The 26,270-nt window shown below is 51.0% G+C and overlaps 9 protein-coding genes and 1 non-coding gene across 10 annotated transcripts; 5 read left to right on the plus strand and 5 right to left on the minus strand.

Moving 5' to 3' along the window:
• The first annotated feature begins 13 nt into the window (after window positions 1-13).
• On the plus strand, window positions 14-1,524 carry BO85DRAFT_424729 (Nif3-like dinuclear metal center hexameric protein). Its single transcript, XM_025658052.1, has 4 exons — window positions 14-231; window positions 299-342; window positions 402-527; window positions 583-1,524. The coding sequence occupies exons 1-4, from the start codon at window positions 125-127 to the stop codon at window positions 1,428-1,430; spliced, it is 1,125 nt and encodes a 374-aa protein (XP_025513806.1). The 5' UTR covers window positions 14-124; the 3' UTR covers window positions 1,431-1,524.
• Window positions 1,485-3,966, minus strand: cog6 (Golgi transport complex subunit COG6). Its single transcript, XM_025658053.1, has 2 exons — window positions 3,620-3,966; window positions 1,485-3,563 (listed from the first exon to the last, which is right to left on the minus strand). The coding sequence occupies exons 1-2, from the start codon at window positions 3,920-3,922 to the stop codon at window positions 1,635-1,637; spliced, it is 2,232 nt and encodes a 743-aa protein (XP_025513807.1). The 5' UTR covers window positions 3,923-3,966; the 3' UTR covers window positions 1,485-1,634.
• A 221-nt stretch (window positions 3,967-4,187) lies between these two features.
• Window positions 4,188-5,045, plus strand: BO85DRAFT_489879 (uncharacterized protein; the record flags this gene model as incomplete). Its single annotated transcript, XM_025663631.1, has 1 exon — window positions 4,188-5,045. One exon carries the CDS (start codon window positions 4,188-4,190, stop codon window positions 5,043-5,045), a length of 858 nt encoding a protein of 285 aa, XP_025513808.1.
• Window positions 5,046-5,075: 30 nt separating this feature from the next.
• BO85DRAFT_451135 (heat shock 9/12 family protein) lies at window positions 5,076-6,040 on the minus strand. The gene is made up of 3 exons (XM_025660520.1): window positions 5,644-6,040; window positions 5,379-5,571; window positions 5,076-5,317 (listed from the first exon to the last, which is right to left on the minus strand). Exons 1-3 carry the CDS (start codon window positions 5,675-5,677, stop codon window positions 5,275-5,277), a joined length of 270 nt encoding a protein of 89 aa, XP_025513809.1. The 5' UTR covers window positions 5,678-6,040; the 3' UTR covers window positions 5,076-5,274.
• A 301-nt stretch (window positions 6,041-6,341) lies between these two features.
• Window positions 6,342-8,489, plus strand: BO85DRAFT_401111 (NYN domain-containing protein). The gene is made up of 2 exons (XM_025657149.1): window positions 6,342-7,561; window positions 7,609-8,489. Exons 1-2 carry the CDS (start codon window positions 6,632-6,634, stop codon window positions 8,227-8,229), a joined length of 1,551 nt encoding a protein of 516 aa, XP_025513810.1. The 5' UTR covers window positions 6,342-6,631; the 3' UTR covers window positions 8,230-8,489.
• Window positions 8,490-8,816: 327 nt separating this feature from the next.
• Window positions 8,817-9,718, plus strand: mog1 (Ran GTPase-binding protein MOG1; the record flags this gene model as incomplete). Its single annotated transcript, XM_025665214.1, has 2 exons — window positions 8,817-9,069; window positions 9,154-9,718. Exons 1-2 carry the CDS (start codon window positions 8,981-8,983, stop codon window positions 9,716-9,718), a joined length of 654 nt encoding a protein of 217 aa, XP_025513811.1. The 5' UTR covers window positions 8,817-8,980.
• A 216-nt stretch (window positions 9,719-9,934) lies between these two features.
• Window positions 9,935-12,373, minus strand: BO85DRAFT_68834 (SprT family zinc-dependent metalloprotease). Its single transcript, XM_025665593.1, has 2 exons — window positions 11,200-12,373; window positions 9,935-11,143 (listed from the first exon to the last, which is right to left on the minus strand). The coding sequence occupies exons 1-2, from the start codon at window positions 12,264-12,266 to the stop codon at window positions 10,069-10,071; spliced, it is 2,142 nt and encodes a 713-aa protein (XP_025513812.1). The 5' UTR covers window positions 12,267-12,373; the 3' UTR covers window positions 9,935-10,068.
• A 357-nt stretch (window positions 12,374-12,730) lies between these two features.
• Window positions 12,731-12,821, minus strand: BO85DRAFT_t187. The gene has a single exon. It is a non-coding gene; the product is annotated as a tRNA-Pro (tRNA).
• A 197-nt stretch (window positions 12,822-13,018) lies between these two features.
• BO85DRAFT_68864 (uncharacterized protein) lies at window positions 13,019-13,693 on the minus strand. Its single transcript, XM_025665594.1, has 3 exons — window positions 13,297-13,693; window positions 13,102-13,205; window positions 13,019-13,038 (listed from the first exon to the last, which is right to left on the minus strand). The coding sequence occupies exons 1-2, from the start codon at window positions 13,578-13,580 to the stop codon at window positions 13,181-13,183; spliced, it is 309 nt and encodes a 102-aa protein (XP_025513813.1). The 5' UTR covers window positions 13,581-13,693; the 3' UTR covers window positions 13,019-13,038; window positions 13,102-13,180.
• A 6,366-nt stretch (window positions 13,694-20,059) lies between these two features.
• BO85DRAFT_489884 (1,3-beta-glucan synthase) lies at window positions 20,060-25,880 on the plus strand (the record flags this gene model as incomplete). The annotated part of the gene is made up of 3 exons (XM_025663632.1): window positions 20,060-20,193; window positions 20,270-25,540; window positions 25,595-25,880. The coding sequence occupies 3 exons, from the start codon at window positions 20,060-20,062 to the stop codon at window positions 25,878-25,880; spliced, it is 5,691 nt and encodes a 1,896-aa protein (XP_025513814.1).
• Between the last annotated feature and the right edge of the window lie 390 nt (window positions 25,881-26,270).

Below are 26,270 nucleotides of genomic sequence, written 5' to 3' on the forward strand. Positions count from 1 at the left end.
CTTCTAAAGCTTCATCTGCTTTTACATTCGCGGGGTATTTTCTAGCTCAACTTTTGCGCTGGCCAGCTGACATCCCAGCACTGCACCTGATCACCGCATACCGCAGACTACAACAGCATTGTCTATGAACTCTCTTCGTCGCCAATCCGCCCGCCTATATTCCACAATGTCTGCTTCATACCCCACCTCATCGCCATTTACGCAGGCAGTGGTGAGCTCCATGAGGAAGCTGTATGCTTTCCGTCCACCTACATTGATCAATTGAGTTCCAAAATTGCTAATTCGTTCAATGCAACAGCTACCCCGAGTCATTGGCAGATAAGAGCTGGGACAACACCGGCCGTAAGCTCCCCCATCCCTTTACTACCAGTCTTATACCCCCCATTAACTCTACATCCCAGTCCTTCTCGAAGCCCCCTTCGACCACACCCGCCGACAGAAAAACTCCGTCCTCCTAGCAATTGACCTCACCAAAGCAGTTGCAGACGAAGCAATTGCCCGTCGCGACTCCGTAGTCGTAGCCTACCGTACGCAATGCAACACCTACACACCATCACCGACTAACACAACTAACATATCCAGACCCTATCATCTTCCGCGGCCTCAAATCCATCACCTTCAACGACCCCCAACAATCATCCCTCCTCCGTCTCGCCCAAGAAGGCATCAGCGTCTACTCCCCGCACACAGCCATCGACGCCACCCCCGGCGGCATGGCCGACTGGCTCTGCGACATCGTCACCGGCGCCATCGCCCCAACCACCAGCAGAAAACCCACCATCCAGAAATCCTCCTCAACACACTACTCCCACGCCACCTTCCCCGACCCCCAGCCCGCATCCCCCGCGACTCCCGTCCCCCACGTCCGCAACACAATCATCCCCTCTCCGCCCCCAGTCCCCGAAGGCATGGACTCAGCCGGCATGGGCCGCATCGTCACCTTCGACGAGCCCCAGCCTCTCACTGCCGTCGTGGACCGCATCGCCCAGGGCGTCGGATACCCCGGCGGTATTCCCATCGCTATTCCGCAGACCTCCTCGGTCGAGGACATCAAGATCCGCACTGTGGGTGTATGTCCCGGCTCCGGATCGAGTATTTTGTTGAAGGGCACGGGCGGGAAGATCCCTGATTTGCTTTTCACGGGTGAGTTGAGTCACCATGAGGCGTTGGCGGCGGTGGAGCGTGGGTCGGTTGTGGTTGCGCTGGCGCATTCGAATACGGAGCGTGGGTATCTGCGTGCGGTGATGAGGGAGAAGTTGGCGGGTGCGGTGAAGGAGGAGTGGGAGGCGAAGAGGAAGGAGGGTTTGGAGGGTGGTGCTGCTGGTGCTGCTGGTGCGGAGCTGAAGGAGGTGTTTGAGGATGCGGAGTGCGTAGTGGATGTTAGTGAGAAGGATCGTGATCCGTATGGTATTATGATTCGTCAGGCGTAGATCTAGCCATCTACTTACTCACTACATACATCAACTAAAGATGAAATAGCATATAGTACAATATAAACGATTCAAAGTTTACATACTATATAACTAAGAAGCAAATGCTATCAAGCACAATCCGCACTATATATACATTCAATCCACAAACCCAAACACAACAACCCACCCCCTATTAACCACTACATTAAGAAAGAAGCTAAATCAACTCAACAACACCCTAATTTCCCCAGTCGTCCTAGGGAACAACTTCCTCAAACCTCCCTTCTCCTCCTCTCCCTCCTCACTCTCATCCCCATCCACCACACCTCCACGCGCCTCATTATCCGCCGCAATAACCATCCCCTCCACAAACTCAAAGTCCCTACAGAACGCCTCGACCGCATCCTCCGTAACGCTCTTCACGAACGTCGCGCTCGCCACGCGCTTCAAGTTCTCTGTGGCATCCATCAACGCAGACGGGAGGAAGTCATCCAATTGCTGACTGATATCCACAAGCGCCTGTGGCTGGAAGGCCGGGAGGGTGAGGATATCTGAGATGTTTGGTTTCGACAAAGACTTCTGCTCTTGGTCTGAGGGTGGTTGTTGAGGGGAGAAGGGCTCTAAGGCTGTGAGGAGGGTCTGGAGACCTGAGGATGTGAGGAGGTAGCGGTGTTGGATTTCGAGGAGATCTGTGCGGAGGGTTGAGAGGGCAGTTTGGATTGGGGAGAGGTGAGTGGTGCTGGCGAAGGGGTAGGGGGATATGGTTGTGCGGACGGTGAGGTGGATGTTGGTTAGGTAGATGGTTTGAGTGGTGTGGGAGGGGAGATCGGCAGCGGAGGATTTGGCGAGGTCGAGGAAGGGTTCCAGGGCGGAGTGGAGGACCGGGGTGAATTTGTTTTCGGTGCTGGTGGTGGTGGTATCCTGGGGTGGTGGTGAGGAGAAGGTGGGTTTGGGGCCGGGAGTGGGGATGGGGTCGGCGCCGTAGGAGGCCTCGTGGGTTTTCATTAGGGAGGTGAGGACTTCTAGGGCGTCTTGGAGGAACTGTGGTGCGGAGAGGTCCGCCGGGGGTGTGAGGGCCGAGGGGTCTGTTGAGATGTTGTTGACTTCGTCGTGCATAAGGGTTTCGAAGTGGTTGAAGGTGAACTTTTCGAGGGTTTCAAGGAGCTCAGCCAGATTGGATTGCGGGCCGAGGAGTTTGCTGAAGGTCGTTTGGTAGAAGGATAGTAGGTTGACTACCTTGTAGCAGGTGACGGGGTCGTCGTGGCCTTGGATGACTAGCTCGACGCGCTGGCGCAGGGCCCGGGAGACGCCAATGAGGTCTCGGTTGACTAGGTCGCTGAGAGCCTTTTGGCCGTCGAATGATACTTCTTTGTCTTTGTCGATACGGGACCAGGGTTCGCTGCTTAGCCCAGCTTGAATGCCTTTGGCGAGCTCTTCGCCGTCGGCGACGAAGAGGGCCTCGAGTGCCTCTCGTTCGGAGACGGTGGTAGAATGCACCCAGGCCAGCATGTCTCCGATGTACCGCAAGGGGTCGTGGGCGGAGAACTCGATTGGCTTCACGTTGGTGTCACCCGTCGTGCCAGAGACGGCATCGGTAAGGGCATAGTGGAAGGCATCAGAGAGCACGTAGTCTCGCGCCTCTGCGAAGAAATCCAGGCAGCTGTGGAACAAGCTTGGCCGCTCCGCCAGCACTCGCAGAACACGTCTGATAGAGCTGCTGATGCGAGGATCTTCAAGGTTGAGGGATCTGAACTCCTTCTGTATCCACCTGTAGAGTTTCTGGTAGGCGGAGTTGAGGCTTCTAGAGCTCTTCTCCATGAGTTCCAGACCCAGTCGCTCGTTCTCACCCCCGAGGAGTGCTTCGCAGTCCCGGTAGACTTGCTTGACTCTGGCGAGGACTTCGAAGAAATGGTCATCAATAGGCTCCTCGGCATGTGTCAGGATCAGCAGATCCTCATCGGGGACGATGAAATGTTGGGTGAAAGCTTCCAGCAGCTCCTGTTTGGTCTCTGCCTCTTTCTTCTGTTTCATCAAGGCCGACGCTTCCTCGAGCACTGGTGCTGTTTCCTGTCTGGCAGAGACAATATGTTTGCGCATCTCATCGCAAGTCTGATTCAGGTTGGTAATCACAGTTCCTATCCGTTTCAATTGCTGCGCAGCAGGCTAAGTTAGCATCCATTGGATCTCTCAGCATCGGCGCATCTCACCTCCGCAACCAGACCGAAATCCCGCACAATCTCGGCATTGCTGTCGACGACCTCCTTCTGAACGTCCAAGCGTAGTTGTCTCCGAACTTCTGCCGTATTGTGTATCCCCCTGAGGCTGAGTGTCTCCAGCGCATCGCGAATGTCCGAGTCCGCATAGGAGGCCGAAAGTACACTTGTCAGTCGGTTGGACAAGGCATTGGATCGCTGATGTACGGGGGGCGAAAGCGGGGAGGAAGCTGGCGATGATGCTCGAGTAGAGCCATGGCTGGAGATGACTCCATTGGGAGGGAAATAGCTCGCCATCGTGGGACTGTTGGCCTAGTCGAGCTGTCTAGCTGGGATGGTCACTACGAGTGTCCCGCGGGATGGAAGCGGAGGCGGGATTCGGCGCAGCGCTTTCCCCGGCCGGGTTGTTGATCCGTCCCTGTACCTGAATCAACCTTTGAACCTAATCCTTTCCTCAACCCGCATCCTTGAAAAAATATCAAGATATTTGATTGTTAGGCCTTTACATGGCTATTCAACCCTTGCCTATCCCAGCTAATTTCTAACATCACGCTCGATTGCCATGGATAGCCCCCTCCTCTCCCCCGCAAAAGCGCGCCAAGCGGCCATTCAGGCCAAAGATTGGGCCTATGTCAATGCATGGCTCAGTCGTCAGTACGCACCGAATCCAGTTCCCAGCTTCGAGCGAAATGAAGATACACTGCGCACCCTCCTAGCATTGGCCGCTGCCAATGATACTGCGGATGAGGAAGCCACCGTTCTCCACCAGGCTCGCGAGCAGGCGGTTGAAAGCTTCAAAGCCCGAGAAAAGAATGAGGAAAAGCAGAAGGTAGAAATACTGGATGAGGTGGAGCATAATCTTGACGACAATGGCAGACGAAACCTGGACGACCTGGCAGAGACAACGGCAGTACTAGGGGCTTTGGGCACAAGTACGAGAGACCTGGGCCAATCGATCATTGAACTTACGGTGGAGGAATTCGATGCGCAGCAGCAGATGAGTAGAGTACAGGCACTACACGAATACTTGGGCAGAGAGCTGGCTACGCTGCGAGAACAACTTTTAGACCTCAAGACCAACGAGGTGTATGAAACACCAGCCAACCTCCCAGCGCTGACGGCGGAATGGACAAGAGAAACTAAATTGCTCAGCGCCAAAGCTGGCGAATACCACGATCGAATTGCCTCGCTACAGAGAAATAGGATCAAGGGACCCACGCTTGAAGAAGTTATTGCGGAAGAGCAGAGCGTGATCAGGATGCTGGAGAGCACTGAAACACTAGTGGAGAGGGTAAAGAAGCTCCATGATCTGCCAAGCGACATCCCTGGTGCTCGGGCGCAATACAAGGAGCTAGAACAGGAGCTTGACCTACTCACCCAGCAACGGAACACTATGTCTGACAAGCTTGCCGACAAGTAAATTCTACACTACAAATAATGTAGGACTCTGTTTATCAAATGTTCAACTAGTATTGAGCTAGGGAGAGGTGATACTATCAAGGTGTGGTATCGTCAACTCATAAAATCATGAAAAGGACAATCTGCCGTGAGCCGCCAACCCATCGTTCTCCGATTCCATGCATCACAGAACAGTGAAAGCGCTATTGGTCATGACTCGTCGATCGATTGTATTCGGAAGTGTTGTGCACTTAGTTGTTACCCAGACCAAGGGTGTCCTTGATCTTGTCGCCACTGCAGAGTCTGTTAGTTAAGATGTTCTCATTGACCACTACATGGTCAGGGATATACTGACATGGAGCCGGAAGCACCGCCGTGGGAAGTGTTATCGTGGGAGCGCTGGGTCTTGTCGAAAGCCTCCTGCGTGCCAGACTTGCTGTTGTCGGACTGGAAGCCGCGAGCGACGCGATCACCGGTGTCGGTAACGGTCTCCTTGATCTTGTCCTGGGTGGACTTGGCGGAGTCAGGAGTAAACTCCTCCTTAGCCTCTGCATAAGCGGGTAAGTATCACGCAAGCCAAATGGTGTGAGCGCGCCTGAACGCAGGAACAGGAGACATACTAGTGGAGAAATCCTTGCGACCGGCGTCAGACATGTTGATTGAGTGGTTGTTAAGAGAACTTGGAAGTGTTGGATGTAGTTGAGTTTTGGATTGGATATTGCGATTTGTAGATGATTGGATTGTTGATGGAAGAGACACTCATCGATGGTGCAGAGGAGTCTTTATATAAGTTTCTGAGTCCTCAAGTTGCTCCATGACGTCGACTATCCTGGCAGTGAATAGCTACGCCATCGATAAACGTGAATGCAGCCAGTGAAACCGGGGGGAAGCAGTCCTGGAAGAGATACCAGCGAATCAACGTCATCATGAGGGGAGTACCCCGGTTTCGATCAGGACGCCGGATCTTGCATGTGCGTCATCGGGGCATGACGATATTTGAGTTTATTCCCTGTGTACTGTGTTTTGTGTACAAACTACAAGGTCGAAAAAGCGGATGGCGCCAGACCTCGCCGATCTGGTCCAGACTTTCCTCTTTGGGGGCGGCCCTAGTCATGACGTCTGCATGATCGCATGTAGCTCGATGCGGTTAGCGCCAGAATGTTCTCGGAACTATGTTAAAGCGAACACCGACATTGAGCAAGACTGCAAATAGTATAGCTTTGTTGTGCAATGTAAACAGCAAGCGGTAGCCACCAGCAGAAAGCGGCCAGCTGTTCACCGCCACGCGGCGAGTCCCTTCAGGCCGACTGCCTGTTGTCCTGCCTGACGCTCTCCCTCTCTTCGTCCTTCCAATGCGTTTGGCGCCAACACGCTCTCTCGTTAGGTCTGCTGGACCACCATGTTGATCGGCTCTATATCTATTTGCTCTGTTTTTCTTTGCGATTTTGACCTACCGTTTTCCGTTCGTGCTTGACGTTCTCTGCGAGCCCGCCGGTTTGTGATTATCTCTGGAGGCAACCCCGCTCGCCTTATCAATCAATCACTGCTCCAGCTGCTGCCGGGCAATCAACACCCTCATTGCACACCAATTTCGCCCTCATACTTGTAATGCCATCATCGTTTGAATCAGCTTCAAATTGGGATTTCACTCCGGTGATCAATCTCCTCCGCACCCCGACCTACGGCACTGGTAGCTCATCGGTTCCTTATCGCCACCCAGAGTCCGCCTCAATTGTTCGGCCTACGTGGGAGACAAACAACAACGATGGCTCCGCTTCCTCTGCTGATGTGCGTGAGGTGAGGCCTGGTGAGGGGGTCCCTCCGAAGCTAGGAGACTTTGGTTCTCTTTGGGAGCTTTTAGGCAGTACTAGCATCTCGGCCTCCCGCCCACCAGTTGAACCTTGTGAACTTCAGCGAAACACGCCTACCCCTACGCCACAATCGCCTAAGCGAATCGAAATCCTCAAACGACCTTTGGATGACCCTGTCGACTCTGCAGGCTTGGATGAGGAGCCTTCCCGTACTCCGTCAAAGCCTATACCTGTCTCCAGGTCCCGCAACTTGCAGGCCAAGGCCACCGCCGGGAAGCGAGCTCCCAATAGATCAGATGTTGCACTAAGCAAGCATGTAGATGAGGCTAGCACCTCTGAGAGCGCTGTGGAAGCCGAGTCTGATGGCAACCTTAGCGTCTTTGATCCTCCTTTGCTCAAGAGTGGAAGCACTCCGTCGCTGGTCCCTCCGCAGGTCGGCACGGCGGGTGCCATGTCTGATCCATATGAGACGCCGCCTTCCTCCTATGATGAGTCGATGGAGGCATCTCCGCCGAAGATTGTGAAGAACCCTTCCAACACTGGCACGCTACGCGTACAGCCTATTGCATATAGGTCTACGGCTGATCGGAGGATCGGTCTCTTGACTAAGCTTTTGAAGAACTTCCCCGACTATGCAGATGCCGTAACCCAAGTCGGACGGCCTTTGAACTCTAAGAAGACGGATGTCACCCGCCGTCCCATCCATGTCTTTGTTGACATGTCCAATGTATGTATATTCAAGACTAATGGTGTTGTTTGTGCTAACTGGGCCAGATCATGGTTGGATTTCACGATACGGTCAAGCTATCGCGGAAAATCCCGGTGAAGACGCGGATTCGTCGATTGCCTTTGTCATTTCAAAACTTCTCTCTAATCCTCGAGCGTGGCCGGCCCACCGCCAAACGAGTCCTGGTGGGCTCGGATCGATTTGCAGCCATCACCGAAGGCGAACAACTTGGTTACGAAGCCAACATTCTCGACCGGGTCCACAAAGTCAAGCATATGACTCCTCGTCAAATGCGGTTCCGTAAGAATCCTCGAGCTGGCGCTCACGACCCTGGTAGCGGTTCAGAAACGAACGAAGCATCAGAGGAGCGCTGGGTTGAGCAGGGTGTTGACGAAATTCTGCATCTGAAGATTCTCGAAAGTTTGCTAGACACGGACGAACCGGCAACCATCGTTTTAGCCACGGGAGACGCGGCGGAAGCCGAATTCTCGGGCGGATTTATGAAGATGGTAGAGCGGGCGCTGAGTCGGGGCTGGGCCGTAGAGCTGGTCAGCTTCAGCCAAGTGACGAGCTATGCTTATCGCCGGAAGGAATTCCGGGCGAAATGGGGGAACCGATTTCGGATGATTGCGCTGGATGAGTATATTGAGGAGCTGCTGGATATGTAGACTTTGGTTACTGCATTAGTTGTTGCTGCTGGCAGGTCAGATTGTTATTCCTCTCAGAATTATAAGATGCTGGTGGTTTTATGAAGATATTAGTTGATGATAGGAGCTTGAGATGAAGATGCAACAAATTGAACCATTCTCGAGACTACTGCTGAGCCTAGGTCCAACTATGGAAGTATACTGTGTCCGTCCATACCAGTTTATGGCACCTAGTACTCTTATTTACCTGGTAGCATTAATCGAATTCCGTACTAGTGTCCCCAATCAGTGTGCTTATATTTACATCGTAGAATAACTGAGGCTGTTGATACTTAGAACTACAGGTACTATCTCGGGTTGGAGGTAGAAAAATATATATCCATCTGTCAGGGATGCATACCAGAATTGGGGATGAAAAACATATACACACTCTCCAGCCATATGACAGACCCCTTTAAAATACCATTATCACCTCCTCATCAATATGTCAAATTTGATGTCTTCAGTTCTACCAAAATATAAGTAGTACTAAGTAGAGTTGTTCCTCGGCCGGCCATCCGAACACCCCGCCCCCACCATCAATCAAAGTTCCGCTCCGCGCAGCAACTGAGCTTTTCCTCTCCTCCATCATACCAACAATCTACAACATACCTCTTTTCCTCCTTCCTATCCTCTCATAAATATTCATATACTTTGATCATAAAAGCAATCGCATACACACCCACACCACATATCCCTTCGACAATTCTTCATATCATAGAAACGTCCCACCATGACCTCACCACCACCAACATACACCCCGCAACCCCTCTACGGCGGCGCCATTAAAGGCCTCATCCCCAAGGGCTGGCTAGATGCTAGGTACATACCTTCCTCCCTTCCCCTTCCCTTTCCATCCCACCCCTAACCATCCATTGCTCCCAATACTTACGAAATAATGAAAAGTAACCTCCGCCAAATCCCCGACCACCAAGAACTCTACCTCTCCCCGACAACCCTCTCAACCCTAATCTACGAAATCAACGAATACGTGCCCGACAGCACAAGCCAAGAAACGTTATCCAAGCACAGCGAATTATCCGCGTCCGCCACCGGCCTCACTACTCAAAACCAAGATGGAAGAAGAGAAACCCTCGACAAAGCCGCCATTCTCTACCACATCCTGGACATCCAGGAGAATGACACCGTCGGTAAAGAGACGATTCGGTTCCGCACGCCCATTACGAGTGTGGGCCGGAGGGAGGGGACTGGGGCGGGGAGGGTGTATACGGGGAGGGTGGAGTTGGGGAAGGAGGGTAGTAAGGATGCGGTGAGATGTACGTTTTTGGTGGTTAGGTTGGAGGAGCAGGGGAGTGATTTGGTGGTTTGGGGGAATGTGCCTGTTAAGGAGTTTGAAGGGAGGGGGGATGAGGAGGGGTTGAGGGAGGAGGAAGGGGTTGTTGGGGGGGTGGTGGAGGGGTTGCTTGGTGGTGATGGGTTGGTGGTTGTGGAGTGGGATTTGTTTGGATGATTCCCTTCCTCTTTCTTTCTTTCTTCCTTGTGGTGTTTTTTGGGGGTGGAGGAATGATACCATTCTTATGTGTGCGTGCTAGGTACTGTTACTTAGATAGATAGTTCTACATAATATCTAAGAGGACCACTACAGAAATATTTAAAGGTTACCCAGTAATCGGTGTATGTATCTTGATTGGTCTGTTTGTACACCTAGAGAAAAGAAAAAGAACGAAATGAAACAACAAGCTGTATGTATGTACATGATCGCTAATAACAAGACATTCAACCGTCAGTCATGACATACATCAAATATTATACCTACTAGATCAACATCCCCATGTCCCCCCACTTGACAGGAATCTCCAATTACGTCTGCCTCTGCGTCTCATTCAACACGCGGCCCACCTCATTCAATAGTCCCTTGACGCTTGGGGCTGGCGCGTTCACCGACTTCTTCAATGGCGACACATTCCTCACCTTGGGTTGAATCTGTTGCAAGATGCCCTGGCACCGGCACCGATGTCTCTTGGGGTCAATGCTCTTCGAGTGACGTCCGTAGTCCAAGTTGCAGTGCACGCAGCGCCAGACGTACTTATAGTCGATGGCGTAGTCATGCTTGATCGATATCTCGACTTTCCCACCGTAGACAGGATGGTTCTTCATAGCTTCCTTGCACTTGCTGGCCCATGCCTTGAAACTAGTGCCGTGCGGGTTGTCATGCACGCCTGAGATCATGTAGTTCGCCAAATGACAGAACTCGTGGGCGACCGTCTTGATAATCCGCTCTTCGCAGTCAACGACTTTCGCTGCCAGTTCGATGGTAGCATAATGCTGAGGTGGCATGGCCGGGTCTCCTCCCTTCTTTGGTGACGGGGTAACACATTTCCAGGATGCTCGACCGGCGGTCGTTTGGAGTCGCTTTTTCCATTCGATGATCACGCCTCCTGTCGACGCGGTCATTCTTGAGAGTCGGCCGTCAGTCACGGTGTCGTCGAGGACTTTGAAGAATTTCTCAGCCATGGCTTGTCTGTTCTCTATAAATGCCTTTGCGCGCTCCCGCTCGAGCTTTCTCTGCTCCGCTTCGGCCTTCTTCATAGCTGTTTTGCTGGGTGTTTTTGCTGAGGACTTGGTTGTGGTCTTCGTTGTTACGGTCTTGGGCAAAGTATCCCTGTCACTGAATTCATCATCCGAGTCCGAGTCGTCGAATTCGCGCAGTAGATCGTCGATCTTGCACGGAGAGTGCTGGTCGATCCAGTTGTTGGTGTTTTCCTGGCTCCAGAATGCGTCGACGCTCTCTCGGTGTGGTGTTGGTGGGATGTGGGCCTTCAGCTTGGTTGGAGATCGTAGACTGCGTCCCTTTGTTGGACTAGATGGGGGCGTCTCTAGTTTAACACTGCTCCTTGATGGGAGCTTCTTGGTGGGGGCGTCTATTTCTTCGATGCTGCTGCTTGGTGTTAATACATATATGGGTGGCTGGGGGTCTCCATCTCTACTCACTCATAAGTGTTTTCCTCTTCCTGCTTAGGCTCTATGTCTTTGTTGTCCAGCATCAGCTTGTTCAACTTTTCGGATATTTCGAGCTCGCTTTGAAACAACCTCTTAGGCTTTGCCTCGAGCTTGGGGACCTCGATTGTTATCGTAGCAGGCACTGAAGGTTCCAAGTGAAGGCTTTCACGCGGAGAATCCTGAGGTGTTGTCTCTGGCTCTATTTCTGGACGGGGTCGTCTGCCCCTAAGCAGTCTCTTTCTAGTCCTAGGCGGCGAAGGGGTTGGCTGTTTCTCTTCTGGTTCTTCTTCGAGGCTTTCATCGTCGGACGTCTCATGATAGCTGATGTCTTCATTGTCGCTGACAATGAAATCATCCAGTGAGTCAAAGCCATTATCATCTTCGCTTTCTTCGCCCTCCGACTCCGTCTCCTCTCGACGATAGCCCATATACCTCGTCCTGGACCTGCCTCGTGGCTGTACCTCTCTGTTCGTACTACGCGTAGGCGCCCGGTTAGAAGCAGTAGACGAGTTTCTCGAGAGCCCGGAACTCTCATCAGCCTCTTCTGCCTCATCATCAATCGGATCATTTTCCTTGTCATAGTTATAGCCGACCGACTTGCGCGGCGGTCTATTATTCCGCGACTGCTGCGACAATGGAAGCAACAAAGAATTGACTTGCGAGAGCTTCAAAGGATCCGCAGTGCGTCCCTCATTCGACATCAAAGACCGAGTAGACGACAAACTGCTGTCCTCCGTTTCACTCTGCTCATCCCCATTGTCCGAGAAGATATCGAATACCCCACTGGAAACAGTTCCCGATCGTTGTAGTCTGTTACTATTCTTCCTCTGCGACGATTCTTCGATCGCTGGCGTTGTCGCGGAGTACCGGCTCTTTGTCCATGTCTCGGTGGCGGCCCACTGTTCTACGGTCTTGGCCTTTGCTGTCGTGGGGTATTTGTTGTCTCTGGTGTCGCGCTTGATGGTCGCTGTACGATTGAGAGTCCTCTGCCGTGGAGGTGTCCGGCGCTCTTGGAGCTTTGCTGGCTTCGTGGGACTGGATGGGTTGAGTCGAGCCATTCTGGTCTCGTCTTCTCGTGCGGTGCGGCTGCTGGTGATGGCAAGACACGATCAAGTGCTTCTCTTCCTCCTCCCGCTCCTGCAGGACAGGAAGTGAGATGTCAGAATGCACCTGCTGTGATGCCTGTGTTCGGTATGTGGTGTCTGCGGACTTGCAGATGTAGGTGTGGTGTACCTGCGTGTGAGCTGGTGCTGGATATATCTATGCAGGTGGTCTAGATAATGTTGATGGATGGACGAAGAGACGTGGTTGGCACGGCAACCTCGGCACTGGTTCGCCTACCACGGGATGGTCTGGTGGCAGCCATTGGGTCTAAGGTTCCATGGTGTACGTGGTATGCAGTTCTCATCGAAAGTCGGGAAGTTTATTCATCTCACAACGCAGATTCAAGTCCCTATCGATACAAGAAGATGCCTACATGTGGGATAAGAAAGAAAAATAAATGCAAAAAAAATGAAGACAAGGCCCGAGCCGCGGATCGAACGCGGGACCTCTCGCAGATATGCTTGGGTTTGTATCCCTAAGCGAGAATCATACCACTAGACCACCCGGGCTTGTTATATGTTCAAGCCTTAACTTCTTGACTTATGACCCTAGGCATGGCTTGTCGATTATGAACAGCGATCCATAGGTTTGTCTGTGGCCATGTAGACGAGTTTTTCCACAATTTAGATGACTGATTGATTGGCGTGCCTATCTCCCTTCTAACTAGCATTTTTATTCATTCTATGACCGAAGTCTCACACTTTGCCACGTGTTATTGTTATGGTACTACTAGTAAGGGTAGCCGTTAAGATATATACATCATCGTTTTATATAGGCCATCATACATACAACAGATCGGCACACGCCCGCTACTAAAGCAGGTAGCTATATCATAGTAGTAGTATCCGGTGGTGTCAAGGAAGAGATATTAATGGCACCAAGCCCTGGGGTGACTGGCATACGGATACAATATTGATCAGTCACGGTATTCCAGCCGTGGATAACAACCCCGTCGCACGGCAAGGGCAACAGGCATGAACCTACTAGACATGTGAAACACTGGTCACCAGGACAGACGATGATATCACTATGGACATTATAAATGCGGTGAATATGGGATGCGGAAGCGGGGAGCAGGGGAACAGATTGGACGTCCTAGGTCTATCGGGGTGAACAAACAACCACGGCAGGTCCGAAAGGCATGGCAGGAACAACGGCTCATGGGCATATACCACCGGTAGCTCACACTTCAGCCGACTGAATATGGCTGATTGTGGTTTCAGTCGCGGAAGGACTACACAGCAAAATCTGGGATGGGTGGCTTGCATATATCACATACTACCCACGGGCATAGTACCACTATATATTATCAAGCATCAGACTACTATATAGTACTCTCACCAGCCACAGCATTGATGGTCGGAGGACACAATCAACCAAAGGGCTTACCAAGCTCTCTAGCATATACTCGATAGACTACCGTGTGGCGACTCAAAGCCATTGCAACCACAGGTATAACCCAGCCAGCCCAAGCACATCCACATCATATGGCACATGAGAGATATCGAACAAACCAAAACAGACGGGCTGAGACAATCCACCCACATGCACAAGAACTCACGTCACACTAGATCCATCAGGTCTAAGACATCAAGCAGGAAGTCGCCCAGAGCAGCATCGCACAGTCCAACACAGAACCCGTTCACTGCCTACAGTGTACATGAAATCAAGCTTTGGGGATACCGTTGCCTCCACCGTGCAACGCAACCGAACCAACCAAACGCAGATGCATATCATACCACCCACAAGAGCCACAAATACTCCATAACTGCGGAGGTAATTGCGTAGCTACACAGCAGTGCATCTTGATAACTCGAACAACCGAATGCGGAGAGAAGCATCTCATCCGTGCAGATCAGACAGACAGACAGAACAACTGTGCGCAAGCAAGGTTGCTAATCACCCCACTCCCAGCCAAACAAACTTTTTGACTTGCCGTGCTTCTGGATCCCGATGTTGCTTCGACACATGCCGATCTTGAGTTTCAAGAAATCGAGTTGCAGATGTACATGGTTAGCGTGGTATATCGGTGTGGCGATGCTAGGCTGCTAACATCTGTACCTACTGAGACCGTCGGTGGCAGGACAGCACGGGACAGATAGGATGACGATGGCCAACCTCCTCTCTCTGCCTCTCCCTCTACATTAGCACCGTGGTTAATTATGCAGCAGATGACCGACCGTGCAGTGCATGGTGATGATCGCTTCTTTTTCCGTCGGCCAGAGCCATTTCATGATTATTCAGGAGTTACCGAGTATCGACTCAGTTCCGCGACAGTCGAGACTCCCCCTGTTCAGCCAAAATTATTGATTGATATAGATAGTATCTACGTAGTAAGTATCTATCTTAGTACGGAGTAGCGAGGCGGATAAGGAGTCCATTAGCGATCATTAATAATTAACGAGGCAGATGATAATAATAACCCAACCCTATAACTACGTACTTGACAGTTAGTTACCCCATCGGCTAGCAAAACCCAAGCGGTGTAAAGTAAATCGAAACAAAAGATACCAATTTACAAAACCCAGATGTGTTTAGTTTGTAAGAACGAAAGGGGAATCCAAACCAACATGCTGATTGGCACGATTAATGGAGGATGATAAAATGGTGCCCTGGTGGTGCCGGGAAGTGTTCTAGGTCGGGCCAAATGGAACCTGAAACCACACACCCCCTTTTTTTCTCTTCCCAGACAAGAGTTCCACGTCGTCGTCTCTTTTGGACCAGTCCGGGCCCTTTCAGCCAGTTGAGAGTTGTCCGGCGTTAAGAAATCGCCACCCGTTGGCCCTTTTGTCGGGCGGACGGGTCCGATTGGACAGTTCCCCGGTCGCGCATGTCCCAGCCCCACTGAGTTTCTGTTTAGGGATTGGTTCTGGGTTTTTTCTCTCCATTTATGAAACCTGTATTGGAAAGGTGTCCTGATCCTACACAGTAAGTAAATACTCCACACTAAGCACAGTAGTAGATTATTACAGAGGAGTAAGATGGATGGATTGATGGATCAATCGTTGCATTTGTTGGCTGCAATGAGGTTGAACGGCTGGGATCCTGGCGGTTCACCCAACCTCCATCATTGCATGGCTCGAAAGTCAATTAAAATATGCAGCATAAGCAAGTAAGTAATATCCGTTGAATGCCAATCGCATGGCTGTGCCTGAGAGCACGCTTATGGTCTTATGGCGATGTCAGGCTCACTCGTTTGCATGGTGGTGCTTGATACTTGTCAATTGGGATGCCCACAAGTTCGTCGACCACAAATCGATTATTCTTCCATTGTATTTTGTGTTGCATTTACTTAGAATAGAAGTTTAGACTCGAGGGGTTCGGAGAAAGACCGTGTTCCTGAATCCTACCTGCAAGGGCAGAGATTTATTTATATTTATAGGGAAGCTGGTCTATGGTTCACCAGCATAGTATGTCCGGAAACTATTTTCAATTTGTGTCAAAAGTACTGCCCATAGCAGAGGTTCAATTTGTTATAGAAATACCAAAAAAGTCAATCTATAATCTATAAACGTAGACAATATATCCACATGAGAAGGGAACCAGGGAACACCTTAGCAGAATAAATGAGACACACATATTGTGAGAACTTCAACCGGTGGTGCAGCAGTAGCCGGAACCATGGCTCCGAGGGTTGCTTGGTTGCCCTTCGATCTCGGTGCAGGTGTTTATTCATGTCACCGACAGATTTCGGAGACAATTTTCAGAAGTGCATGCTTTTGACCTGCATTATGGCGGAAAAAGTCTTAAAAGAAAAAAAAAAGAGTTGCCTTTCTGGGTGATGTTCGCCCGAATCTTAACTGGGAGCCGACTCTATCGTTTAGGTATCGACATGTTGCGTACACCCTGTAGATACTAGATAACTTGGTGGATGCACAAGCTTCACGTTCAGCAGTCATTCCCACACAAGGAGGGGACCAGTCTATCCTTCTAGAACTCTTCCCCTCTTAACAGTTAACACCGCCCGGAGCACAGCTTTCCCGGCGACAAGCGAAAGAAAAATGTCTAAGATGAAGCAGATACAGTAGTCGGCTGCTAAGCACTTAGTGTGTATCCACCGCTATGCTCTCCCAGCCTTCCCGCAGTGTAGTGAGAAAAAAAGGCTGGGAAGAAGGCAGACCACATTGTCTTGTCGATCATCTAGCCTGATTATCTCTTACGATATCCCGAGAAGGCCCAAAGATAACCTTAGCTTGCCAATCAGAAACAAGATATTGTCGGAAGTCCTTCAAGGAAGCAAAGAAGGCACCGAAAGAAAAGCAAGAAACCACCCAAGTCTACCAAGGCTCAAAGTTGGGTCTAATGTGTAGGTGGGGGGTTCGCTTGCCTCGAACACTTCAATCTTAGTGGTTTGATGCTTACATTATTATCTGGGAAAAAAACGGGTCACTTGCTTATGTGGTGTCAACGCATGGTTTGCTGAGTTGCGTTACGCAGTTTATCATGCAGGTAAAGTGGCTGACAGGTATTCCGTGTAAGGTAACTTTCAATTCTCCCCAATTGACAGTACCACAAATTTGCTGCTGACGGGATCTCATCCATCGATCAGACAAGCAGAAGCAAGCAAAAGAAGGCATCAGGGTCTATCATCGTCAGGTGGATTAAATCAAATCTACATTAATATTGGGATCCATGACTCAAGGCACCCAAATCCCCAAGGGCCAGGTCAACTAGGAATTTACCTTGTCCTCTCAGGACCTGTCCTGTCCTCATGAACCAAATCAACGAGCGGAACCACCCGGCATAGTTAACTACTACTCCGTAATGGATGAAATGGTTTCTTGTGGCTGGGACAACAAGTATGGCATGGCTTCTTCTCCTATTGTTGTTTATTGCCCTCAGGAATGGGAAACAATCCACTGCATAACCCCATACTCTGCATTCCTGCAAGTCCTCTGCTATTGGAGTTGCATCCCATTAACCTTGAATGAACATCCACCCAGTTTGAGTAACCCAAGAGATTCGTATTGCCACCTCCGATAAAGCCACCATGTCATGCGTCTTATTTCTTCCACTCTATATAAAGTTTGATCTACCCTCTCTGTGTAAGTAGTACCCGTTTGCATCCACCCTCGCGAGGCGGGTTCATCGGGGTCAACCACAAGAATAGCACACTTGATTTGATAGTTGGACGGAGGACCCCGTCCTCTAGTACTACTTTGTAGGGCCGATTACCCGTCAATGTGAGATAGCCGCCGAGTATGAACTATTGGTGGCAAGGGGGGGGGGGGGGGGAAGATATAATTGGAAAAAAGTAAAAATGGAAATGTTACCTACCTACCTACCTTAATCAGCGGTTATGGTTCGGAGTGGCCTCTCAAGCGGCTAGCAGTGAATATAGCTTCCCACCGTGGCAAATCGACTGACGCTTACTTGTTTGTTTTCGAACTACCAGGTTACGTACTGCCAATGGGTAGCAAATCCAAGCGGCGAATAATAGATGCAAATGGAATTAAGTCGTGCAAAGTCTTCACGCTCGATTGAGAATGAAACCGCAGCGTGGATGTATGTACGGAGTTCCTGAGTATCCGATAATACCTCCGCTGAGTGAAAGTCGTCTGACGGATGTAAAAGCTCTGTATGGTAGTTCTATAGTCCATTCCCTCCCGCAAGTAATGCTTACATTGGCATCGAATATGGAATAGTCTACTGAGATACCTCGTTACGCCGAAGAGGTGATTATGCTGACACACCAGATACAACAGGGCAACCATGGGTGCCAGGTCTTGGATCAGGAACGAAGCAGTGCCCGAAAAAAGCAGTTGAACCAAACATCCCCTCCTCCTTGAGGGGCTCACTGTACTCCATGAACATAAACAAACAAGATCAAGATGGTAACAACCGCCATAGACTGCATAGCGACGCATTTTTACCCTGGCCACGACCATATCTGCGGCGGGTGTTGAGAGACAGTCTTCAGGCTTCAAGAATGAGGAGAATTATCCCTGCATGCCGTTCCGAAGCAACATAAACACAACTATGGTAAATTGCTGTCACGATGATACGCCAAAAAGACACCATACCGTATGGATACAGTTTCATTGCGCCATCTGCATTACCTGGCGGTGGGTCGGGGCTTCAGGGGCCGTCTTGATTCCCATGGATTCCGGCACCAACGCCGTCTGGCCATCCTGTTGTGCCGGAACTCACGCCGCTTAACCTTCTCCTACCTAGAGCCTCGAGCTGTCACTGTTTCCAGAATCGAGAAAGAGGAAGGGATGTTCGCCCCCCTAAGGGTGGGTAATAATTACACCATTGACTATCTTGATTGATATCATATATTGGAAGATGGAGTCATTGCCAAATAAAAAAAAAAGAAAGAAAGGAAAAAAGGGTAAGGGGATAACTGAAAACAGAGGGGGGGAAGATACGTAGATTTTCCACGTTACTAAAAAGTAAATAACGACTCCAGCTTGTGTGGCCCATTATCCATGGTATCTGAGGCACCTCGAATCCTTGACAAGACATCTGGTAGGTCAGTTTGGTAGGCAGCATGAGCCACCTCAGGCGGTAGTAAGCCAATCACCGAGGACCCTGCCAAGTAATCCGCACTTCATTCGACCGACAGTCAAAGAATCTCCAGGCCAGAAATGGTGAGGGCTGAGGCGTCGGGGGGGGGGCTTGTGGTGGTTGTTGTGGACAAGAGTTAGTTGGACGGCGAAAAAAGTGGGTAACAATACGCGCGTTTTGGTACTGCGTGCGGTAATACCGATGGTAACCCCCGCCCGGTGCAGGTGGGATGAATGGGGAGGGTGAATCGGGATGTGATAGGCTGCAGGGGCACCCGTCTGCTTACCATATTTACACCATCCGGACCTTTTTAGGAATAATCCAGTATCGCATACAGGTACAGGACTGGGCGCGCAAGTAAATTAGCAGATCCAGATCCCAAAATAACCACCAGCGCCGCCCCCCCTCTCCCCTTCTTCCCAGTCCTACTAGGGAGTAGCGCCAGTCCTATCTTCCCTGCTTGGGTGGTCAATCAATTCCCTTTTCACCACTTACCGTCCAACTCAAGCCTCCTCCTCCCTCCCCGTCCGTCTCTTAGTTCCTTCCTTCCTTCTTTCGTTCTTTTGATCTTCGACCTCTTTTTCCTTTCGGTTCCTGTTCGCTCTTTTTTTCGTCGACACTTCGTTTCCCCCCCGACTCATCATTTGCAACACTAGCGACCTCTCCCTCACTCCCTTCCTTCTTTCTTGCTTTCGTTTGAGGAAAGAAGAGGGAGGCCTTTCTTGGCTGAGACAGGTTCAGCCAGCGGCAACCGGGAGGCTTTTGCTTTTGACTCTCCCCCTAGTCGTGTTTTGTTCTTTACTTCGCTTCACCCTTCCATTCGTTTATCAAACGTCCCTCCAGCGACGACCATCCGGCCCCGCCCTGGAAGTCGACCTACGAGCAACAGAAGAATAAGCAGACGATCGTTTCGAGTTGAGATTGTTGTTTAGTTTTACACACCCTTGAAACACACTCCGGCACTGGTGCCTTCAGAGGAAAAGAACGCTGCGACAACATCAAAAGTCAATCTTCGACGCGTTCTGAACATACATATCCCATTGCGCCAGAAGTGTTATCTGTTTATGCTTCTATCACTGAAATTTGGATCAGAGTAATTTTTAATGGGCCACTGTTGATGTAAGTTGCAGGATCTTTGATACCAACCGCCATTCTCCACCCCCCACAGATAAGGCCTTATTGATACTCATGGTTTAGAAGAAGCTATTACACGGCTCGGTGATTGTGGCTATCCAACATGTCAGGCTATCCAGCAGGGCATTACGAAGATGGCTACGGCCATCAGGAGCATGGCGATGCGTACTACCAGGACGAACATGGCCAGGCTTATTACGATCCTAACGATTACGGTGACAGCTATTATGATAGAGGGTATGTCTCCCCATTATATCCAACAATCGGTACCCAGAATGTTCAGTTGATTGACCATTGTTTGTCTCTCGAACAGCAACTACTACAACGCAGAAGGAGGTCAGGCATATGGCCAAGAGGGTGGTTACTACGATGCTGGTCACCAGGATGACTACTACGGTGACCAGTACTATGACCAAGGAAATGGTGCACCCCGTGGGAGACGCCGTGGAGATTCTGAGGAGGATTCGGAGACCTTTAGCGATTTCACCATGAGGTCAGAAACTGCTCGAGCTGCGGATATGGATTACTATGGCCGTGGAGATGAACGTTACAACAGTTATGCCGACAGCCAGTATGCTGGTCGTGGATACAACGGATACCGGCCGCCATCTTCGCAGGTCTCGTATGGCGCCAACCGATCATCTGGCGCCTCGACACCCGTATACGGCATGGACTACGGAAACGCCCTTCCCGGTGGACCGCGTTCTCGGGAGCCATACCCAGCCTGGGCATCAGATGGCCAGGTTCCCGTCTCCAAAGAGGAGATCGAAGATATCTTCATTGACCTGGTCAACAAATTCGGTTTCCAGAGGGACAGCATGCGCAACATGTACGACCACCTGATGACACAGCTGGACTCCCGGGCCTCCAGAATGACGCCCAACCAAGCCCTTCTGTCTCTGCACGCAGACTACATTGGTGGTGACAACGCCAACTACCGCCGTTGGTATTTCGCTGCCCACCTGGATTTGGACGATGCCGTGGGATTCGCCAACATGAAGTTGGGCAAAGCAGACCGGAAGACCAGGAAGGCTCGCAAAGCGGCCAAGGCCGCAGCACAGCAGAACCCTGAAAACGTTGAGGAGAATCTCGAGGCCATGGAAGGCGACAATAGCCTGGAAGCTGCTGTGTACAGGTGGAAGACACGCATGAACCGAATGTCCCCGCATGATCGTGTGCGCCAGCTGGCTCTGTACATGCTGTGCTGGGGTGAAGCTAACCAGGTCCGCTACATGCCTGAGTGCATTTGCTTCATCTTCAAGTGTGCCGACGATTACTACAGCTCCCCCGAGTGCCAGAGCCGGGTCGAGCCGGTGGAGGAATTCACTTACCTGAATGAGATCATCACACCCCTCTACCAGTTCTGCCGTGACCAGGGTTATGAAATCTCGGATGGCAAGTATGTCCGCCGCGAGCGTGATCACGACAAGATCATCGGATACGATGATATGAACCAGCTTTTCTGGTACCCCGAGGGTATCGAGCGCATCTCATTTGAGGATAAGACTCGTCTGGTCGATGTTCCCCCGGCTGAAAGATGGACCAAGTTGAAGGACGTCGACTGGAAGAAAGCATTCTTCAAGACGTACAGAGAGACTCGGTCTTGGTTCCACATGATCACCAACTTCAACCGTATCTGGGTAATTCACCTGGGTGCTTTCTGGTTCTTCACTGCTTACAACGCTCCCACCCTGTACACCAAGAACTACCAGCAGCAGCTGGACAATAAGCCCGCTGGTTCAAAGTATTGGTCTGCTGTCGGTTTTGGTGGTGCCCTGGTTGGTTTCATTCAGATCTGCGCAACGCTCTGTGAGTGGATGTATGTGCCTCGCCGGTGGGCAGGTGCTCAGCATCTCAGCAAGCGTCTGATGTTCCTCATTGCCGTCTTCATTGTCAATCTTGCTCCTGGTGTTGTGGTCTTCGGCTTCAACAACGTTCTCAGTGAGACAATTTGCCTGATTATTGGTATCGTCCACTTCTTCATTGCTCTGGCCACGTTCTTCTTCTTCTCTGTCATGCCTCTTGGCGGTCTGTTTGGCAGTTACCTGAAGAAGCACGGCCGTCAATATGTGGCCAGTCAAACATTCACAGCGAGCTACCCGCGCTTGAATGGCAATGACATGTGGATGTCCTATGGTCTGTGGATCTGTGTTTTCGGTGCGAAGCTGGTCGAGTCCTACTTCTTCCTGACCCTGTCATTGAAGGATCCCATGCGCATCTTGTCCCCGATGCGTATCCATCAGTGTGCTGGTGTGACCTACATCCCCAACGTGCTTTGCCACGCTCAGCCTCAGATCCTTCTCGGTCTGATGATGTTCATGGATTTGACTCTCTTCTTCCTGGATAGTTACTTGTGGTACGTCATTTGTAACACCATCTTCTCGGTGGCGCGGTCCTTCTACCTCGGTGTCTCCATCTGGTCGCCCTGGAGAAATATCTTCTCTCGCCTACCGAAGCGTATCTACTCCAAGGTGTTGGCTACGACCGACATGGAGATTAAGTACAAGCCCAAGGTGCTCATCTCCCAAGTTTGGAACGCCATCATCATCTCCATGTACCGTGAGCATTTGCTGGCGATTGATCACGTCCAGAAGTTGCTTTACCACCAGGTTCCCTCCGAACAAGAGGGCAAGCGTACGCTGCGGGCTCCTACCTTCTTCGTTTCCCAGGAAGATCAGTCCTTCAAGACTGAGTTCTTCCCGGCGGGTAGTGAGGCTGAGCGTCGTATCTCCTTCTTTGCCCAGTCTGTCGCTACTCCCATGCCTGAGCCTCTCCCGGTTGACAACATGCCCACTTTCACCGTCCTTATCCCCCACTACGGGGAGAAGATTCTGCTGTCACTGCGTGAAATTATCCGTGAGGATGAGCCGTACTCTCGTGTTACTCTGCTGGAATACCTGAAGCAGCTTCACCCCCACGAGTGGGACTGCTTCGTCAAGGACACCAAGATTCTGGCTGATGAGACCTCGCAATTCAACGGCGAACCTGAGAAGAACGAGAAGGATGCGCAGAAGAGCAAGATCGATGACCTTCCCTTCTACTGCATCGGTTTCAAGTCTGCTGCTCCCGAATACACGCTCCGTACCCGTATCTGGTCCTCCCTTCGCTCTCAGACCCTGTACAGAACCATTTCCGGCTTCATGAACTACAGCAGGGCTATCAAGCTGCTTTACCGCGTTGAGAACCCCGAGGTTGTCCAGATGTTTGGTGGTAACTCCGAGAAGCTCGAACGTGAACTTGAGAGGATGGCTCGTCGCAAGTTCAAGATCTGCGTCTCCATGCAGCGTTATGCCAAGTTCAACAAGGAAGAGCGTGAAAACACCGAGTTCCTTCTGCGTGCCTACCCTGATCTCCAGATCGCTTACCTTGACGAGGAGCCGCCAGCTAACGAGGGTGAGGAGCCCCGCCTGTACTCGGCTTTGATTGATGGACACTGCGAGCTCCTTGACAACGGAATGCGCAAGCCCAAGTTCAGAATCCAGCTCTCCGGAAACCCTATTCTCGGTGATGGCAAGTCCGATAACCAGAACCACTCTATCATCTTCTACCGCGGTGAATACATCCAGGTCATTGACGCTAACCAGGATAACTACCTGGAGGAGTGTCTCAAGATCCGTAGTGTTCTGGCTGAGTTCGAAGAACTCACCACCGACAATGTCTCGCCCTACACCCCTGGTATTGCCTCCGAGGCTGAGACCCCCGTCGCCATTCTCGGTGCTCGTGAATACATTTTCTCCGAGAATGTTGGTGTTCTTGGTGACGTTGCTGCCAGTAAGGAACAGACGTTCGGTACCCTGTTTGCTCGTACTCTTGCCCAGATTGGTGGAAAGCTGCACTATGGTCACCCTGATTTCCTGAACGGTATCTTCATGACTACGCGTGGTGGTATCTCCAAGGCTCAAAAGGGTCTCCACCTGAACGAGGATATTTATGCTGGTATGACTGCACTGTGCCGTGGTGGACGCATCAAGCACTGCGAGTACTTCCAGTGCGGTAAGGGTCGTGATTTGGGTTTCGGCTCCATTCTGAACTTCACAACCAAGATTGGTACTGGTATGGGTGAGCAGATGCTGTCCAGAGAGTACTACTACCTTGGAACACAGCTGCCCCTCGACCGTTTCCTGTCCTTCTACTATGCTCACCCTGGTTTCCATCTTAACAACATGTTTATTATGTTGTCTGTGCAGATGTTCATGATTGTCCTGATCAACCTTGGTGCCCTGAAGCATGAAACTATCACCTGCCGTTACAACTCCAACCTGCCCATCACTGACCCTCTGCGTCCCACCTACTGTGCGGATCTTACTCCCATTATCGCCTGGGTGAACCGCTGTGTCGTCTCCATCTTCATTGTGTTCTTCATCTCCTTCGTTCCCCTGGCTGTCCAGGAACTGACTGAGAGAGGTCTTTGGCGCATGGCTACTCGTTTGGCCAAGCACTTTGGTTCCTTCTCTTTCATGTTCGAAGTGTTCGTCTGCCAGATCTATGCCAACGCTGTCCACCAGAACTTGTCCTTCGGTGGTGCTCGTTACATTGGTACTGGGCGTGGTTTCGCTACGGCTCGCATCCCATTCGGTGTCTTGTACTCTCGTTTCGCCGGACCGTCCATCTATGCCGGTGCGCGTTCCCTGCTCATGCTTCTGTTCGCGACATCCACTGTCTGGACGCCCGCTCTTATCTGGTTCTGGGTTTCTCTGCTTGCTCTCTGCATTTCGCCCTTCCTCTTCAACCCCCACCAGTTTGCCTGGCACGACTTCTTCATCGACTACCGCGATTACATCAGATGGCTGTCTCGTGGTAACTCGCGCTCGCATGCTTCCTCCTGGATTGCCTTCTGCCGCCTGTCTCGTACCCGTCTCACAGGTTACAAGCGCAAGCTTCTTGGTGTTCCTTCAGAGAAGGGATCCGGCGATGTTCCCAGGGCCAAGTTCACGAACATTTTCTTCAGTGAAATCATTGCTCCTCTCGTCCAAGTTGCTGTAACTCTGGTTCCCTACCTCTACATCAACTCGAGAACTGGTATCTCCAACGACAACGCGCGCGCGTCGAATGCCGTGGTTCGTATTGCGATCGTCGCTTTCGGTCCCATTGGTGTCAACGCGGGTGTCTCGGGTATGTTCTTCGGTATGGCTTGCTGTATGGGTCCCATCTTCGGCATGTGCTGCAAGAAATTCGGTGCTGTCCTCGCCGCCATTGCACACGCCATTGCGGTCATCGTTCTGCTTGTCATCTTCGAAGTCATGTTCTTCCTCGAGAGCTGGTCGTGGCCTCGCATGGTCCTGGGAATGATCGCTGCCGCTGCAATCCAGCGCTTCATCTACAAGCTTATCATCTCCCTCGCCCTGACCAGAGAGTTCAAGCATGACCAGTCGAACATTGCTTGGTGGACCGGAAAATGGTACAACATGGGTTGGCACTCGCTTTCCCAGCCTGGCAGAGAATTCCTCTGTAAGATTACCGAGCTCGGATACTTCTCTGGTGACTTCGTCCTGGGCCATCTTATCCTCTTCATCATGCTTCCTGCTCTCTGCATCCCCTACGTCGACAAGTTCCACTCTGTCATCCTTTTCTGGCTGAGGCCTAGGTACGTCCAGATTCCACTTCATTCCTATGTTCTCATATACTAACATTCAAACAGTCGTCAAATCCGCCCTCCCATCTACTCTTTGAAGCAGTCTAAGCTCCGCAAGAGAAGAGTTGTCCGCTTTGCGATCCTGTATTTCACTATGCTGGTTCTGTTCCTCATTCTTCTCATTGCTCCTCTGGTTGCCCGCGATGAAGGCATCAGCGTGAACCTCAACATCATGAGTCTTATGCAGCCCCTGGATACCGACAACAACGATACCATCTCCAGTTACACTGGTAATGGTCTCCCTGTCGGTTACTCCGCCTGGACCCCGTCTGCGGCGTCTGCATCTGCTTAGAGGTTGTTTTTGTCCTAAATTGTTTTTCAATACATTTACCTGTCTTTCTTTTTCGGAAATGGAACATGGAAACGAGCTGTATAAAGTAACCAGCGTCTTGATGTCGCTGCCGAGTCTCATACATTTGCCTTTTATTTTTCTTTTTCGTCTCCACCTTTTTTCCCCTTGACGAAACTGCGTGTATGCTCCTTCAGTTGCCAACATTAATGGGTTCAATCTCTTTCAACTGTTTTGTATTGTCAAGGTGTTGTTCTGTCCTTTATGTATGGTCACTAGACTTGCCAGCTTTTCTTGTATCGTCCCATTGCATCGGCTGCCTTTGATTTCCTTGGTGTTTATCTAGAGGGCTTCTTTGCCTCTAGTCCTGTTGACTATGAATTCAAAGAGTCT

Source organism: Aspergillus piperis (assembly GCF_003184755.1).
Source record: "Aspergillus piperis CBS 112811 unplaced genomic scaffold BO85scaffold_14, whole genome shotgun sequence".
NCBI classification, from domain to species: Eukaryota; Fungi; Ascomycota; class Eurotiomycetes; order Eurotiales; family Aspergillaceae; genus Aspergillus; species Aspergillus piperis.

Coding starts and splice junctions, on each gene's coding strand:
- BO85DRAFT_451135 (XM_025660520.1), bottom strand. CDS start 5,677: ATGTCTGACGCCGGTCGCAAGGATTTCTCCACTA. Junction 5,572..5,643: donor TCGCAAGGATTTCTCCACTA/GTATGTCTCCTG, acceptor CCGCTTATGCAG/AGGCTAAGGAGGAGTTTACT. Junction 5,318..5,378: donor GGCGGTGCTTCCGGCTCCAT/GTCAGTATATCC, acceptor CAGACTCTGCAG/TGGCGACAAGATCAAGGACA.
- BO85DRAFT_424729 (XM_025658052.1), top strand. CDS start 125: ATGAACTCTCTTCGTCGCCAATCCGCCCGCCTATATTCCACAATGTCT. Junction 232..298: donor GTGAGCTCCATGAGGAAGCT/GTATGCTTTCCG, acceptor TCAATGCAACAG/CTACCCCGAGTCATTGGCAG. Junction 528..582: donor CTCCGTAGTCGTAGCCTACC/GTACGCAATGCA, acceptor TAACATATCCAG/ACCCTATCATCTTCCGCGGC.
- cog6 (XM_025658053.1), bottom strand. CDS start 3,922: ATGGCGAGCTATTTCCCTCCCAATGGAGTCATCTCCAGCCATGGCTCT. Junction 3,564..3,619: donor ATTTCGGTCTGGTTGCGGAG/GTGAGATGCGCC, acceptor CCTGCTGCGCAG/CAATTGAAACGGATAGGAAC.
- BO85DRAFT_68834 (XM_025665593.1), bottom strand. CDS start 12,266: ATGGCTCGACTCAACCCATCCAGTCCCACGAAGCCAGCAAAGCTCCAA. Junction 11,144..11,199: donor GAAGAGGAAAACACTTATGA/GTGAGTAGAGAT, acceptor ACCAAGCAGCAG/CATCGAAGAAATAGACGCCC.
- BO85DRAFT_401111 (XM_025657149.1), top strand. CDS start 6,632: ATGCCATCATCGTTTGAATCAGCTTCAAATTGGGATTTCACTCCGGTG. Junction 7,562..7,608: donor TCTTTGTTGACATGTCCAAT/GTATGTATATTC, acceptor TAACTGGGCCAG/ATCATGGTTGGATTTCACGA.
- BO85DRAFT_68864 (XM_025665594.1), bottom strand. CDS start 13,580: ATGCAAGCCACCCATCCCAGATTTTGCTGTGTAGTCCTTCCGCGACTG. Junction 13,206..13,296: donor ACCAGTGTTTCACATGTCTA/GTAGGTTCATGC, acceptor TCCGTATGCCAG/TCACCCCAGGGCTTGGTGCC.